The sequence below is a fragment of the Callorhinchus milii genome, unplaced genomic scaffold (genome assembly GCF_018977255.1).
Source record: "Callorhinchus milii isolate IMCB2004 unplaced genomic scaffold, IMCB_Cmil_1.0 Scaffold6, whole genome shotgun sequence".
Taxonomy (NCBI): Eukaryota; Metazoa; Chordata; class Chondrichthyes; order Chimaeriformes; family Callorhinchidae; genus Callorhinchus; species Callorhinchus milii.
The window spans coordinates 1389797-1408160 of NW_024704747.1; the positions used below are offsets into that span (position 1 = coordinate 1389797).

At 42.1% G+C, this 18364-nt stretch overlaps 1 protein-coding gene across 1 annotated transcript; it reads left to right on the top strand.

Moving 5' to 3' along the window:
- The first annotated feature begins 405 nt into the window (after window positions 1-405).
- LOC103189022 (IQ calmodulin-binding motif-containing protein 1) lies at window positions 406-16082 on the top strand. Its single transcript, XM_042336557.1, has 14 exons — window positions 406-468; window positions 1499-1628; window positions 2225-2387; window positions 2748-2877; window positions 4781-4874; window positions 6014-6113; window positions 6815-6987; window positions 8387-8496; window positions 8984-9093; window positions 9331-9473; window positions 10679-10827; window positions 11784-11915; window positions 13407-13563; window positions 14254-16082. Exons 2-14 carry the CDS (start codon window positions 1520-1522, stop codon window positions 14457-14459), a joined length of 1776 nt encoding a protein of 591 aa, XP_042192491.1. The 5' UTR covers window positions 406-468; window positions 1499-1519; the 3' UTR covers window positions 14460-16082.
- The last annotated feature ends 2282 nt before the right edge of the window (window positions 16083-18364 follow it).

Sequence of the window (18364 nt, forward strand, 5' to 3'; positions counted from 1 at the left end):
ATTTACTTTGAAAAACTTTTCCGAGAACCGAACCACCTCCGTCGCGCGGCGCGGCCGAACGCAACACCCGCCGCTCCGTCCCGCGGCGCAGATTCGCCTCTGCTCGTTTTTTTTTTCCTTTCTGTTTTTATTTCATTTCGCACAACTAAATAAAAAATAGGCCTCTTGAAAGAGACCGCGGAACGTTTGGTGATCCAACGGAAGACGACGTGCGGGTGGAGTGCGTTTGTTTGTTTATTTTTTTTTTGCGGCGGCGGCGGCGGCGGCGCGGACGAAGCGTCAACTCCGAGGAGCCGCGTCGCCGCGTGTCGAATGTGCGGGCGCGAAGGCGAAGGGATGGCTCTGGCGACGGTCGCCCGTGGCAACCGGAGAGAAGCTTCGAGAGGCGGCGGCGGGAACGTGTGACGGGAGAGGAGAGGAGAGGCCGCCGCCGCCGAACAACAGCCCCGGTGATCGCTTTAAACCCCGGTGCGGAACCCTCTCGGGTAGGCCCGTGTGTGGGGGGGGGAGGGGCTTCCCCGAGGGCGGGAGGTAACCGGGTCCGAGGACTGCGAAGCGTATGTGTGCGGCCCGCGGGCCGCCCCTGTGAGTGAGTGGGTGGGCGGCCCGCGGGCCGCGCGCTTCACAGTCCCCGGACCCGGTGACAGTCCCTGACGGCGTTACAGTGTCTGCATCATCATCAGCACCACCACCGCCAACAACACCACCACCAACAACAACAACAACACCACCAACAACACCACCAACAACAACAACACCACCAACACCACCACCACCACCAACAACACCACCAACAACACCACCACCAACAACAACAACAACAACACCACCAACAACACACCACCAACACCACCACCAACACACCACCACCACCACCAACAACAACAACAACACCAACAACAACAACAACAACAACAACAACAACACCACCACCACAACCAACAACAACAACACCACCAACAACAACACCACCACCACCAACAACAACAACAACACCAGCAACAACTGGCATTTATTGTGGCGTCTCGCAGCGCTAATCAGTCTTAAAAGATACGACGATTTGTTTTTACACAATGAGGCGTAGATGGCATCAGGAGTTTCTTGTGTTTTTTTTTGGTGACCCCCGTAATAATCCTTGGGTTCTCGACACAGCGCCTTTATCGCGTCTTCGAGTCGTCCCAAAGCGCTTCGGAAGGACAGCACCGATCAAAAACGTTTTACTTTTTTTAAAAAAAAGATACTTTGAGTATTATGTGAGTTTGTATCGTATGTTTGTTGAGTATATGAGTTTGTACCGTATGTTTGTTGAGTGTATGAGTTTGTTTCAGTCCCGGGATCCGAAACTGTAAAGCGCTCTGAGACGCCATCCGGGGTGGACGACGCTATATAAATCCACGTTGTTGTTGTTGTTGCTGCTGTTGTTGTATACTCCGAACACGAGAGTGGAAGTTTTCCATTGGTCAAGTTGCCACATTCATTTTGTGTTGATGATTCCCAGGGTTATTCCCAAGTTGTAACCATGAGCGAATTGCAACGCGATGATGTCGATTCCCGAATTGTTGCTTTAGCGGCTAAGGTTGCTGAGAGTTCTGATCAGAACGTCCCTGTGCTGCTTCTCAAACTGAAAGGTAAGAAAAGAGCTTTTTCTTTTTTAACCGGAATCCATACGGCTTATTTAAATGTTAAAGATTAAGAAATTGAGTGTTCCTGCGGATTGCCTGGTTTTCCTTTGTGATTGTTGTAGGATGGATCGTATTATAGGTTGGCTCCGTTGGTAATTCTTGCCACTGGGTCAGAGGTTTGAAGCTCTTGGTCGGGACTCGAACTCACAAGTTAGTCTGACATTCCAGTGCAGTACTTGTGGAGCGCTCTCATTGTCGGAGGTCCATCTTGTGGATGGATATAAATCTAAGGTCCTGTCTGCCTATTCTTCAGGGTGGACATTACATGTTCTATTCAGAAGGAGAAGAGAGTTTCTCCCAGTGTCTTGGCTGACAAACCGGCAGAACAATCGGTTGTTTGCTTCGTGGCTGTGTATGGAGCTTTGCTACTGCAGTTTGTGTTCACAAACATGTTTTATTTTATTTAATGATTTTAAAAAATTACGCAAATTAAAATTGATATTCTCAGCGGAGTCTCATCTCATTTCATTGCAGTTTTCTTTCTGGTATTGCACTAATTCATTCTCTTTACTCCCTCCCCGCCTCCGGTGTGTGTTCTGCAGAAATCTTGAAGGGAGCTTCTGGGGGAAGCAGAAGGTTGAAGAAGTTAAAGCAGGATATTTATGACTATGGCTTGGTCCAATACTGCATACTGGTGCTTTTACACGATTACTCTCGAATCCGAGGAGGTTGGTTTGTAGCTGCACAGCTGGCAAATATTCTCAGGTAACCGGGATAGGCTATTGAATCTTTCCAAAATGTAAAAAATAATGATTTGGTCACCCAATCCACCACTGTTTGTGGGACAATTGACTGCTGGGTTTTGCCCACAAAATATACAGTCAATTCACTTTACAGATGCTTTGAGACATTTCAACGACATCATATATTAAATGCAAGGATTAAATTCAGGGTAGTGAGATCTAGGTAAAAATACTGATGTGATGAATGCTATCCAACCTTAAAATAGTTTTTTTGTTTGTTTTAACTTTGGAACTAGACAGATGGTCTTATCTGGTCTTGTACTTGCCCATGTTCTGAAGTACTTTAGTTTCTAGCTGTTAGAAGTCCTTTGTTTCCTTTCAGCTCTTGCTGTGCGGGGCTGGAGCCAAAGGAAAACGCTGAAGAGTTTCTCACCAAAGTGCTGCCATCCGCTGCAGACAATATGATGGTCTTGGCACGAAGGTTGCAAGCGCGCTTCTTCAGAGCTCTCAAGGTATCTTACTGTGTGTTCCTTCCACTGTATGGTACTATTTATGTTGGGTGTCATTCAAGTGTGTCTGTATAATTTTAATGCCTCCAGGGAGAGAGTGTGCTTTCCATTCCAACAATCTAGCTCTGGAGTTTCCATGTCTAGGTGGGATGCATGGAATTCTTAGTTTGGTTTGGATATTCTTAAGCACGGTGATGGGTTTTCACACCCAGCTGACCCCCCAAAAATTATCCAAAGGGGAGCTGAGGAGGAAGGTTGTAGTATGTAACATTCTGGGATAACAATAATAATCCTTGCATTTGATATAGCGCTTTTTACGTCTTCTAGACGTCCCAAATAATGTTAGGATGAGGAGTTGACAATCATTGGACAGTTAGTATTGGCAGTTTCAAGTGGATGACTGGTGAGGAGTGTAATAGGAAGGCTAATGGGGAACAAAATAATACAGCACTAAAAGAATAGCTGATGGTGTTATTCTCTGTTGAACATTGGGGGAAGGGAAAGATTTTAATTCCCAAGCTGGATAATAAGTGTTAGAAGTCAACCAGAGAAGAAGCATCAGCAAGCTTCTCTGATTGTCAGATGGTTGAAAAATAAAGAGACATTTCATTGCTTTGTCATTTCCTCCGCCAGACATTTCAGTTTCACCCTTATAGCATTCACAAATTGATAGTTCTCTTTCCTTCCCCTCACCCTCTTATTTTGAGTAGAAAATATTATGGGGAGGGTGAAGTGCTTTGAGACGTCTTGAAGACATGATAAGGTGCTATATTAAATGCAAGGATTATTATTATTTCAATCGTCCAGTGTGAATAAAATCAGGGTAGGGTGAAGTGATGAATGCTATCCAACCTCAACAGTTTTTTTTGGCTTGGTTTTAACTTTGGAACTAAACAGATGTCTTTTCTGTTGCTGTTCTTGTTACTGAAGTTACCCAATGATCACTGATAACTTTTCCCCTGTGACCAGCTCTGGTTTTCCAGGGCCAGTGGGGTTCTGAATCTGCCACTGAGAGCACATAAAAATGGTCCAGCGATGTCTCTTTACAATGTTCCTTTTCTTTGGCGGTGATGGTGGAACTCTGAGGCCTGACATTTCTATTAGTCTTAGCTTTGACTGGTGACCAAATTGAAAGAGTTTATTAGTTTCTTAAATTCAGTTAATTTAGCATATTTTTCAGTATTTCTCTATAAATAAAACTGAATTTAATAATCTTAACACATTTTGCACAATCTTACATTTTAAGGCCTTGGTTTTATGCAGCAATTTTGAGTTAAGTTGCCTGGAGGAAGTTCCACTTATGACTCTGTTCCATTGGCAGCTCCCCACTGCCGCTGGTATTGTCAACCCAATGAGCTTAGCAATACAGTGACAATTCTTATAGCACCACTGTTTGTTGACTTGTATTTTTGTCTCGTCTGCTGACAGTATAATTTTCTAACAAGCTTTATTGATGCTGGGAGAGAAGATCGGGGTTGTTATTAGCACAGCAATTTCAACTGCGTTTTTCAGAACTCAGTGTGAGAATGCCAGTTACTTGGTAGAAATATCATAGCCCTGCAAATAGCATATTGAGTTCTTGCAGGACATGGGTGAAAATCTTTTTATTTACCAGTTATTTTTTCTTTACTCTACTTTCCTCAGGTAAATTGTCTAAGTGATCAATATATCGACGTAAGCCTAGAATGTGAGTGTAACTGGATGTTTGACAAACTTAGACTGTCACAACATACACTCTTCCAAAAGGACTCTGTGTAAGGATCAGGCGTGGGAATCTACTAATAATTTTCTTTCTGTCTGCTCCATTTTTGCCAATGAACTGCAGTTGGTTGCTTGAAGAATGTTCACGTGACGAAAAAGTTCAAAGAAACGTTTTTAAAATGTTGGCGTATCTTTTGTATTGAAGGCTGATGACAGAAAAGAATTCATGCTCTATTTCCGCACTGTGGTGGATTCCATTTGCTATCTCTTTGGGGGCCATATTCAACTGACTCAGTATGGTAAGCACAGAAGAAGATAAGCATGAAACACAGGCTATGTTCTGATAGTTGCAATTTGCATTACATTTCTGCAACACGTGTATTACCAGGAAAGTTATTATCATAATTTGTGCAGAGCCCTGAGTAATGGTAATTGTACCGAAATGAGTCATATTTACCAGGAAACCATAAATTCTACTCCTATTTACCCAGTAAGATATTATTATCGTCACAATGATTGTAGTAGTGAAGAAGAAATTTTAATTTTATTTTTTAAAAAATTAAAAGCTTCTCGTGAAGGTTTCTTTCCCTTGTTTAATTGGACTTAATCACTTCACCGTACAGTAAACTCTGAAGCACTTGAGACATTTTGTTGATGTGATAACCCGCTGTATCAAATGCAAGGCTTATTATTTGCTACATGGCTTAAGTGTTGCACCACTGGGAGTGAGATAGGGAGTTTAAATAAAGTTAGTGCTAATAACTGGCTGAGAATGGAAAGCTGCTAACAGTTTCTTATTGCACTCTTGAACACCTGCACACAACTATTCTTGTACAACTAGTATGAACTGAAATTTGAGAAAATAGCACAGATGGGTCACAATATATTTAAAAATAGCACTGGGGAATTTCCCACGTAAATCATGTGAACCCCATAATTTTGCAGGAGATGTTCTATGTGCTGTGGGACGCTACCCTGCATGAGGGATACTATATAAATGCAAGTTGTTGTTATGTGTGCACCTATTGGAGTTTCTTTAAAAAGTATGGTTCTGGAGAGGAAGTGGATGAAGAACTTACAATGAGAGTCACTAATTATACACTGTATAATAATAGTAATCCTTGGATTTGATATAGCGCCTCATCACGTCATTGAGATGTCTCAGAACGTATTGTAAAGTAACCGTATATTTTGTGGGTGAAACGCAGCTATCATGTGCACAAAGCTGTATAACTCAAATGTCCAATCTGCTAAAATATAGAATAGTTATTTTAAAGCTAGGTCCAGAGTAAAGTTTCTTCACCTCACTTCCTCACTTCAAAACCCACGTACAATACCTCTTTGACCATGCTTTTTGGTCAGCATTCTCGAATCTTCTTTCACTGTGCTCCCTAATGTTGCATCTTTCAAACATGTTGTCTTTCCTCTTTCATTGCAGTCTTTCAGTCTGATCACTTCCTTCAATTGCTCCTCACTGACAATGTGGAGGTTGAGGTCATCATGATGTCTGTCCTGCAGAATATCCTCCGGGTGAACAGGTGATGTGCTGTTGCCTGCAGAGATTGGGTTAAATATGCTCTACTTAATTAAACTCACTGAAGCTATAGAAACCCAATGCTAGACTCTGCTTTCCTAATCTATATTTAAAACTTTGGGGTGAAGATTGGAACTGTTTGATGCATCAGTGAGCATATCGTATAAAATTACAGCCACTACTTTTTACACTTTGGATTTACGCTATTGTACCCTTCATAGTAAATCATATAAAGCGCTTTACACGTCCTCCTGCTGTGAAAGATAATAATCCTTAATAATAATAAAAGATACTTTATCAAATGCAAGTTTTTTTTCACTGATAATGAAATCCTTTTTCATTAAACCCTGTTTACATGCGAATGTTGATCTCTAGGGTGTGTAACCACTTGCCATAATAAATTTTACATCAACAACCATGAGGGAAAAAAATTCTTTCCAACTTCTCCTCTCAAACTTCTCATGGGAGTCTCTCCCTAAGTACTCTGAGTAACCTTGCAAACTGATAGCAGTCTCAGAGAGACTCAACGACAATGCAGTTTTTTGTATCTCAGTCAAATCCAGTCTGAAATAGGCCATTTGAGATCAGCCTTAATTGGTATACTGTACAAACATGTTTACAACTAGGTTATCAGCAGAAGAATTGAAATATTTTTTAATGTTAATTGAACCTGGCATTTAAAGGTAAATGTCTTTTGTATTTCAGATCAGTGTTGTTCTCTGTGGATTGCAAAAGTATTCAGTCAGTTCTGGACGAACTAATCTACAAGCTCTCCGCTACCACCAATCCAGTCATAGGAAGCATCGCAACCAAAGTCATGTTGTTGTTGGTAGAGTCCCATCCTCCCACTTTGATCTTACTCTACACTGACTACAAAGGAAAGTGGTGTTCTGAGCATTGAGTTAACTCTTCTCTCTCAGTGAGGACTATTTTGGATCGATCCGTAGCAGTGGTTTCCAGCCCATTGTTTGAACTTGAGACCACAGTCTAGGCTGACACTCCACTGCACTATTGGGAGAGAGCAACATTATTGGAGGTGCCATCCTTTGGATGAGGCATCACCTCTCTTCGAAGCACTTCATGAAATGAGAATAACTTGAAGTAAATGCACTGTAAGCCGTTCTGGCAGCCAACTCTTCACCAGCAATGTCTCACAGACAATAAGATGAGGAGCCAGTTAATTACATGGGGGTGGGAGGAATTTGGTTGAAGGAAAGATAATGGCCAACATACATTATATTTATATGTAGGCGGAAATATAAAGGAAATTTCCAAAATCAAAGTGGGTGGAGTGGGGAGGATATGTGAGTAGGGAAGAGTAAAATGAGGGGAATGGATGACGGATCAATATGGGGCCCAGGTTGTGAGAGCATGCAAAAAGGAATTACTTTAGCTCCAGAGCTTGGTTATAAATATCTCGATCACTTCCCTCTAATCTCTATCTTGTTGCATCCCAGGGCATATGTCAGCAAATGTTGCATCTTCCACATGCATGTTATCACTGTGGTTTTACCACATGATGATAGCATGTAAGCCTTGCACTGCTGTGTTACATGTTCTCTGCTCTCTACTTCCGCTTGGCAGTCTCTTAGTGGGGAGCAGATAATTGATTGGTTTTACATGTTGTGTAGCTGGGCCTTAAAGCTTTTATGTAGATTTGTGATAGACACCTAGAACTTTTCAGCACAGAAGGAGGCCATTTGGTCGCACAAGTCTGTGTCACTATTGCCTGTGTTTTATAAGTCATCTTTTAATTACTGTACTTCCCCTTTCCCATAACCTTTAATAATCTTAATTATATATAAACAAAGGAGCAGGAGCTGGCCATTCAGCCCCTCAAGCCTGTTCCACTATTCTATTAGCTGATGGCTGATCTGTACCTCAACTCCAATTATTTCTCAGATGCTACCCTGGTTCTCTTTTGAATGATTCTATTGATCCAGCCTCAGGAGCCACTTGCAATAATGAATTTCACATTAACAACCATGAGGGAAAAAATTCTTTCCAACTTCTCCCCTCACACTTCTCGTGGGAGTCTCTCCCTAAGTACTCTGAGTAACCTTGGAAACTGAGAGACTCAGAGAGACTCAACGACAATGCAGTTTACTCATAGACCATCAAAAGCAATGCGCTCCTCTCATAAGAGAGACTGCCATGTAGGCTTCATTGAGTTAGAACTGTTGTAACCATTCGCCAGATTCATTTCTGACCTAAAGTGGGAAGCGGAAGGAAGAACCATGCTAAGGTGTAATGTTTGTCGCCACTTTTGTTCTCTAGGATTGCACTCTCTTCTTAGCAAGCAGTGGACTGGAAGAGGCTTCGGCAAGGAGCTGAGTCGTTTGTTAGATCTCCTGTATGCTGGCTCCACCCAAGAAGTAGAAAGGATGGTGTGTACTAACCTATGTAGCGTTATCAACAACAACCTTCTTGGTTTTAGCAATGTATTCCAGTATCGATAGGACACATTACGTAGGAACTCTTAATAAATTGTTAGTCGATTGGCAGATCGCTTTTCCGGAGGTAATAATCCCTTGAAAAAAAACTTACGATTAAAAAAAATGAACATTTGGTCACTCAATCCACAACTGTTTGTGGGACAGTGCTGTGCGCAATTGGCTGCCGCGTTTCGCCCACAAAATACACAGTCAATTTACTTTACTCAATATTCTGTGAAGCTCTTTGAGACCTCTCAAAGACGTGATAAGGAGCTATATCAAATGCAAGGATTATTATTTATTACAATAACTAAATTGAGCAATATCCCAGTAATGATAATCCATACAATATACGTACACACACTTGATATGTAATATTCTCGAGCTGACATTGTTTAGTGTGTTTACAATTTAAAGTAATATTCATGGACATTTTCAGAGGTTCTACCAAGCTGCAAGCTTGATTCAAGCCGCCTGGAGAGCTTACCAGACAAGGAAGCGTCTGAAGAAGCTCCCGAAAGCAGTGACGACTTTACAGCGGAGTTTCAGGTAAATCTGTTCTTAGTCTGTCCTGTAGTATATCCACAGCCAAGTCCAGTAATCTTTGAAAAAGTATTATACAATAAGTGCTTATACCAACCATTTGATTTGGTCGTTAAATGTAATGTTATGTTAATTGATACAATGCGTGTTAAATAACTATTACAATATTGGCACTTTTACTCTGCGCTTTACATATGGTACATATGGTAGAATTACCCGACATCACCTAAAATGTCTGTTCAGGGCGAGACAGGAGCAGGAAATAAAGCGAATAGAGAAGAGGAAAGCGGAGGAGGAACTGAAGCAACAGGTACAGTTGCGTCGGCACCGAGCTATTCGGGAGTTTCGCCAGCGGCAGCTGACCTTACTGGAAATCGTACCCGCAAGTAAGTGAGACGGTTTTATTGAAATTATTCTCATTAGATATACCACATTCTCGACTCGTGGAACCTTATAGCACAGAAACGGGTCACTCTGCCCATTAAGTTTCGCCCATAAAATGTATGCAGCCAATTCACTTCACAGTATATTCTGTGAGGCGCTTTGAGACCTCTCAACCATGTGATAAGGCGCTATATTAAATGCAAGGATTTTTATTGTTATTAAGTCAGCACTGGTGTTTTTGTCTCACATGAGTCAACTAATCTAATCCCACTGTTTCCTGTTCGTTCTCCATACCTTTTAATATTATTCTCTTTCTCTATTTAATTTCCTTTCATAAGAATTCGCAGACTGCTTCAAACAAGATTTTCAGAAATTTACATTGCAACCAGTCTGTGTGTATATGTGTCCGCACGTAATGTGCATGTGGTTGCCAATGAAGTGTGCTTGACTCCCTATAGTATCCTTAAAATGAGCAAATGAGTGAGCAATATGCTTGCACAGTGCCCTCCAATCTGACTTCCATTTGCTGTGATGAATGAGCCAAGGTATACATTTTGATTCGCACCAGCACAAAACAGACCATGTTGAACTCTTAGGGCAAGATGTATTATCATGATTCATTTCACTGTATGTTGCAGGGAAACACTGCACTTTCTACATTTTATTTTTTTCGTTGTTTCGCCCACAAAATATAGTCAATTCACTTTACAGTATATTCTGCGAAGCACTTTGAGACGTCTCGAAGACGTAATAAGGCGTGATATCAAATGCAAAGATTAATATTATTACACTTTCCAATTGTATTTGCTATTTATCTACTGTTCTCTGAGAACCAAGTGGAAAGAAATAAAAAGGTGAGAAACTCCTCATTCTTTAATCTGTGACTAATTGAACAAAACAGCAGCAATCAGTCCGTGCTGGTACATGTTAAGTGTGAAAGGTTCTCTAGCAAAAACTACTCCCAATGCAGTCAGAGTGGAGTTCCCATAGGTCAGTGTAACATGCAGGATTTAATGATCCTTTATGAAACTATCGATCGTATTTACTGATCCTTCATGAATCTAGGTTACTATTGCTGTGTTTTCAAGCACCATGAAGAATTTCTCACCCTTAGCATTTGAAACCTCCAGCACGAATATCATTGTTGCCTATCCCACTTCCCGCTAATGGGAGCTTGTCACAAGTCATGAATGTGTTTGCATTGCAGGTCAGATGGACAAATACTTGCAGGAGGAGGAGGAGAAGTCTGCGTTGCTAATTCAGACGCAATGGCGTGGACACAGAGAACGGAGAGCCTTCTACCAGCAGAAACAGGCCCTCCAGGCGTTCAGGGCAGCCGTTGTTATTCAGCGAGTCGTAAGTGTCTCCCTTAACATGTTAAGGGGTAAAAAGCAAACTATTACACAAAGTTCGACTCCCGGGCAGGGCGAAACCGTAGGCAAGTTTCCTTACACCACACACCTGTTTAGCTAGCAGTAAATAAGAACCTGGTTATCAGTCGATTTGTGAATCGCTTTTCCGGGGGTAATAATCCCTCAAAAAAAAAAAATTTGGTCACTCAATCCACGACTGTTTGTGGGACACTGCTGTGCACAATTGGCTGCCGTGTTTCACCCACAAAATGCACAGTCATGATTGCAGGGATGATTGCAGAGTGGGTCACACACAAAGCTCAGATTCCCAGCAGAGAGATGCTGGTAGAGGCATGGGAAGAGCTGCATGCCTGTATTAGCAATACAATATACACACTTATACTGTAGCGCCTTTCACGTTGGCTGGGCACCAGAGCTGAGGGTGGGAGCTGAGAGGGTGAGAAGGGGAAAAATGACTGAAAACATAGTCAAGGAGATGTATTTTGAGACGTACCTGAAAAAAGAGGAGGAAGGAAGCATTTTCAGCTGCAATGGATGCCCAGCCAAGGCTCTGGAGATTTATGTGAGGGGATTTGGGACTGTGGTTGTGATGCATATCATAACAGCGTTCGCCATCAAAGCCCGCACATGAATAATGGCCACTTGATTGAGATACCAGAGAATGCCCGGCACCCATGGGACTATCCCCCAGTAGAATGGAAAAGGATTTTAATAGAGGTGTTCAAAATTATGATATGGAGAAACTGTTTCCTCTGGTGGGTGGGTCAGTAACTAGAGGTCACAGATTTAAGATAATTGGCTAAAGAACCAGAGGGCAGATGAGGAGACATTGTTTTACCCAGAGAGTTGAGAGCTCTTTCAAAGAGCTGGCACAGGCCCGATGGGCTGAATGGCCTCCTTCTGTGCTGTATGATTCTATGAAGTGTTTATTTGTTGCAGGTCTTAAAGTTTTTACAAAGACGTAGAAACCAGCGGAAGGCTCTCTCCGCTTGGAAGGGACCAAAGGGTCTGACGGACCAACACCGAATCGAGCTACGCCAAAGAGTGGAACAGAAAATCAAGATGCATCCAGTAAGTGTACAGAGCACAGGCTGAGTGTCCTCCTCCTATTCCTATGGGGGTTTGAAATGGAGAAGACAGAGAGAAGTGAAGCACTTTCAGTGCAAATTATTCCTCCATATTAGCAAATAACAGCCCAGCTGGTGTCAACGTTTCCCAAGTATTACACACTTTGTCAATTGGTACCCAGCTGCTCGCTGCCTAGCCTTGCAGCTGAGCAGCAGTCTGAGTGTGGAGGCAGGAAATGGCAGCTCTCCACAGGGAGGGAACAAAATACAGAGTTTTAAATAGCTCCTGCACTCTAAAAGGCTTTTTTTTAAAAAAAACGAAATCTTGCTAATAAGGGGGAGATCATCCAACCAAATACCCCTCACACAGGGTCTCAATGATTGTTCAGTGTCCTGCTTATTTTTGATCGTTTCTCATCAAGCAGCAGTACAGCTCTCATTCTAGCAGCACTGAATTAATAATAGTAATCCTCTAAAAGACAGTTGAAACTCGAACTAAACACCACGGTGCCATACTAGCTCGGTGAAGTGGGAGTGCATTTATTCAGCGTCTTTCACGTTGGACATCCCAACTTATGCAAATTTCTTTACTCTGTTTACCTTGCAGCTGGAGGGGAGAGTTAATAAAATCTTGCATTTGAGATTGCGCCTTATGGCATTGAGACGTCTCAAAGTGCTTCACAGAATATACTGTAAAGTGAATTGACTGTGGCAGTCAATTGCGCACAGCAGCGTCCCCACAAACAGTCGTGGATTGAGTGACCAAATCCTTAAGTGAAGTTGGAAAAGTAAAACCATTAAATAAATTGTTTTAATAACTGAGCATGCTTACCAAACAGGTTGATACTCTGACCTATTAACATACGGGGCTGGATAAAAGGGAGGAAAACACTAACTAGAATGTAGTGAAGTGCCATTGTATGTGCTGGGACAGAGAGAACAACACTCCTGTTTTGACCTTGTTCAGATCAGTGATTACATCATGATCGAAATTGCAAACTAATGAGCCAGCTCCCAGCATGGAGCAGGAGATAGGAGGCTGCCAGGGACTTTTTTAAAATATTGATTTTAAGATACTCCAAGGTGTTTGTTTTAGCCTGCCTCCATTGGTGGCGCTCTGACCTCTTAAGTCAGACGATTGTGGCCAGGACTTGAGCGTGCAGTTCAGACTGACATTCCAAGCACAGGGGAATCGCTGCGTTAGTTTACAGTTTTTTGGTGGTTTTTAATATGTCAGCACTTCAGAAATTTCTATTTCTCTTCCTCTCTCCCCCTCGATACCTAACTTGTTCAAATAGTAGCTCTGTGCATTTCTCTACCCAATCTTCCTTTGACCTGTCTCACCCAGGAGTGTCCAATACATCAAGCAGTGAGATAGGTCAATTGGGGTTTGGGTGGAGAAAAGGCTCTGAGAAGCAGTTACACGTGAAGAGCGCTATATAAATGCAAGTTGTTGTTGTTCAGATAGTAAACCCTTCCTAATTTCTGTCCTCAGGCTCCCCCAATGTCACAGGAGAGAGGGATTGAGCTACATTCCAAAGCTCAGGAGATGTTGGGCCAATATCTTCTGAAGAGAAACTTTGAACAAAAGGCAGAACAGCATCGGGAGGCAGTGCTCGCCCAGATCAACACTGACATCGAGCTGCTGATCAGTAAGTCAGCTACAGAGATATCCACCAATCTAAATCATGAACATCCATCACAAAATGGATGCCTGTTCAGGTGGACATTAAAAACCCATCCTAGAAATAAATTGGGCAGTCGCTTCATGGTTGTTTGTTGTACCTTGTTGAACGCAAAACAGTCATTAGGCCACAGAGTTACTTAACTGCTTTAAGGTAAATTGAGGCATTTCAGCTTTCAGTGCTAAAATTGCGAGTTCTTTCATCAATGTTCCCAGTTACACTTCAGAACGAATCGTCTAATTTTTGTTTCTAAATACTAATGAGCATCCAATAATCAGTTTCAAGGAAGTATTTTAATCTATCCCTCCGCCTTGCTCCTTCCTTCCCCATCTTCAGATACAGTCAAGATATACAGACAATTCACTTTATAGTATATCCTGTGAAGCGCTTTGAGACATCTCAAAGACATGATAAGGTGCTGTATCAAATGCAAGGATTATTATGATTCAGATTGGGCCTTAAGATCTTCCTACGTTCAACTCCTCCCGGCTCAGTTGGTGCTCTGGCACTGTCAAGGGCTCTGGGAAGCTAACCTGCGTGAAGGGCGCTTTATGAATGCAAGTTGTTGTTAATGCTAAAGATCTAACATTGTTCAATTCAAACGCTGGCCTTGTATCTTGCTGGCTATCCTCTACTTCCATTCAATTTCACTTGCAGATGCTCCAAGTTTGAAGAACGCTACCAAGGAGAACGGGCAGGTGTTTCACAGCAAGTCTGTCCCTGTAGCCACCCGAGCCAGACAGTCCCATAACTCAACCCTACAGTTCATCCGATGGCCTTGGTGGAGGAAGCTAGGCAATGAATTTCTGGATCCTGAAATGATGGGTTCGGAGGAAGTGGATTTCGATTTTTTAGCGTTGTGAACGGAGATCGGGAATATAACCTACAAAATAATGGTGGGGTGGGGCAGTGGTGATCACATAACAATTGTTGTTCATGTTTTTGTATCAGCTTGGCTCTGTTTGCAGCACTCTTACCATTGGGTTAGAAAGTTGAGGGTTCAAGCCCCAAGTCTGGACCTTAAGGTCAATGTCTGAAAGACACATAGTCCTGCCAACAGCACTGCATTGTCAGAAGTTTGGTCAATGTGATGTACTTTTCTGATCTCCTTATTAAGGAATCCAATTAGAAATGAATGCATATGAGCTCCCATTTTACTGCATTATTCTTCCCAAAACTTTACTGTGCAATTTATGTACCAGGATTTATCAAAAAAGCTGTAAACACTAAAATGATCTGCCCCAATGGCTTAATGAGCACAGGCAGCACCAGGCAACACAGTCTAGAAAGTTGATTATAGATGCACTTCGAAACCAAGTTGATCACTTTGTTACAGTGCACCTGAGTTGTGTAGGAAAAGCAGCTGTGGTACCACTCCTATTGTTATCCAGAGAACCTCTGCTTAAAGATACATGCATGCTTGAAGATAGCCTTCCCACCCCTTCTACCGCAAGAATGCATTTGATACCTAGTCATAATTTTCCAGCTTCCGCACAGTTCTATGATGCTCCCGGCCTTACATTATCATCCTTCACATCAAGGAGTCAGCAAATGCAAGTAACCTCCCGAGCCTAAGAAATGGCCTAAGTTGCAGGTGTCAGTTCAGATCATCCCAGCAGTTGGAGGAAAATTTTGATCACGTAGGAGAAATGTGTTGAAATATTTATGTGCGTAAACAACTGCATGCAGTGACCGGACTTGCTGACTTGGTTTTCTACCCACGTTTTACAAGAGAAAAAAATGATGAGCTGTCACTTGCTCTGTACCCTGCTCTGCTTTCAAGAGCAGAATCACCCACGGTAATGCAAAGTGACTATAGAGTAAAAGCTTGAAGACAGGAGTAAGAGAGACGCCACAGAGAGTAACACTAAACGGGTATCACTCACTCTCCTGGCTTTGTGCCAAGGTAGCTGATTCTCCAGCAAGGGATGAGGCCATTCTTGGTTTTTTTTCTAGGAGACATCATCAGGATTACTTGATCCTGATTGCTCGAAATACAACAACAAATCACATTGTTTCGCGCCTTTCATTTCGGGAGGACGTTCCAAGGCGCTGGATGGTCAAGGATTTGCACAGTACTTCTATGCTTCTATCCCTGAGATTAAGACATTGGAGTGTAATCTGCCTAATTCATGACTATGTAACGCCTTCTGGTTTACAAATATCGGATTGGGAAACTCATGGTGATGTGGGTGACCAGCAAACCTCAAATCCCAAATTGGCAAAGATTGTTGGGGTGGAGGGGGACTGGCAAACCAAACTCTGGAAGAGCAAGAGCACAATATCCCACCAGCCTTCGATTTGGACTTTGTCAGCTTTGCCCCCAATGAAAGCAACCATTTTGGTTTGGAAATTCCGCCAAACAGATCCAGATATCATTTTAGGCAGAAGAACGGTACAGGATTATTCTGGTCAGATGAATTTTGTTTGGTATTCCGCGGGTCGGTAAATTTACAGACATAAAATAAAGAAAACTTTTTAATGAATCCACGTTGCCTTGTAGTTTGTTTTGGTCAGATTTCCCTGAATAATTGCCGTCTTTATTCTAAGTTACTACAATTTCCCAAACGATAGTTCCTCCTAAACAAATCTAATGTTGAGCTGAGAAGCCTATATTCCTTGGGGAAGGGTCACACACCTCTGCTCTCACGGCATGAAATGGCATTCATTACTCTCCAATCTGCTGGTAATACTCCTGTTCTCCAGAGAACCACACACGAGATTTCAGACACTGGCATTCCTCACACTTTTCTCAGCTCCATTTCATCTGGGCCTAATGCTCAATGGCCCTCTTATTGATCTATTTTTTCCCAAATATTTATTGTAAAGTCTGCACTAAATACCCTCCTTTGTTTCTCCTTCCCTCCCCCCGACCAGCTATCTCTTCTTCTGTAGCGAAGAAGATCCAGAGAAATCATAAAATGTCCTCCTAATATTTTCTTCATCACTTCGCTGAGGTGACAATTATCACATTGGATTTGGTAAGGAATAGTGAGGTTTCAGTGCATACTGATCGCCTAGTTTCAGGGCTTAAGACACCTATTTCGGTAGTCGGCAAACCATAGTTTGTTTTTCACAACCTCTTCAATGTAGTTCCGTTGTCATCTTAAGTCCTCAGAACACAAATATTTGCTCAATGATAAGTGTGACAAAAATACTTTTCAACCAAAGGATCAGTTGCTCTCTGAGCATAATCCATCGGGCACAAACCTCATCATTTCACTTGCTGCAATGTAGTCAAGTTTACGTGTTTAATCCCATTGATCTCATGCTCAAAATAAATATATATACTTTGCATTTCAGAAGCAGCACAAAGCTTAGTTTGAAAGGATTGCCTTGAAGGGATGTGATATTTTACCATCTTTCCACTTAGTATCAAATTCCACGGTTGTTTGTGGGACACTGTTGCTGCATTTCGCCCATAAAATATACAATTGTATATAATATTACTATATACTTCTATATGATTTCCCCTCTGAGACATCTCTTGTAATATTTTTAGTTTCGGGCTCACACAAATCCCAGATTTTTAAAAAGACTTGCTGATCATAAGAACATAAGAATTTGCTAAACAAAAGAAGATCACGGAACAAGGTCCATCCAGTTCAGCTTCCACCATCCTGGCAATCGAATCATGTCCCAAACTATACACTGTATCCCGAGATATTATTTCCTAACAGAAACCTATCTCATTTCTTGAAAGACCTGATCTGATAGTATTCCCTATTCCATTTAATATCGTGTATATCTCTGTAAGACCCAAAAACTTGTGATAGTACGCTATTATCTAGAAAAATAATAAAAGTATCATTTCTTTAAGACTGATTAGACCTTATAATGGTATCATGACTTTTGGTCACCTTATGATAATAATAATTTGGTTACTCAATCCATGACTGTTTGTGCAACTCCGCTCTGCGCAATTGGCTGCTGAGTTTCACCCACAAAACACACACTACACTTTACTGTGAAGCGCTTTGAGACGTCTCGAAGACTTGATAAGGTGCTATATCAAATACAATAATTATTATTCAGGAGACCAGACATTTTTTTTCACCCAGATCGTTGTTATGCTCTCGAACGCACTGCTTGAAAGTGTGATGGAAGCAGATTTGACAATAACTTTCAAAAGGGAATTGGATAGATACTCAAAAAGAAAAAAAAATGGTAGTGCTACGCGGTAAGAGTGGGACTGGTTAGTAGCTCTTTCAAATAGCCGGCACAGGCACGATCTGCCGAATGGCCTCCTTTTGTGCTGTATGATTCTATGAATTCTGTACAATCGTATGCTTAACTACAAAATGGGTCTCACAGGCTGAGACCAGGTGGATTTTCAGACCTCTCTACTGTGTTTGAGAAGCTTTCAAATGTCAGGCTACAGGAAGTGAGGAAAGAAGCTGTGGTTCCCCAGTGACAACCAAGGATAGCACTACACATTCTGAGCTATCTCGATGGATGCGAAGCAGGAACATCTCTTTGTCCGCTCAGCCGTGCCGAGAGGCTCCGAACAAGAGAAAAGGCAGATCAATTATTCAAGGCATCCCTCGCTAAAAGATTCAGTGAGTGGAAAAAGAATCGCGATGGAGGAGGCTGGTGGCTGCAGTCGGCTGACATTTCCTTTTCAATCAGGAATGAGGACAAGTGTTGCATGAAAGGCACAGGCTCCTGACTCTATCATTAAGCCCCGCGTTAAGCATGTACATTTACTGATCAGAATCCCGTACCTGTACGTAACCCCATGTGCTCCCAACAGGGCAAAGGCTGCATT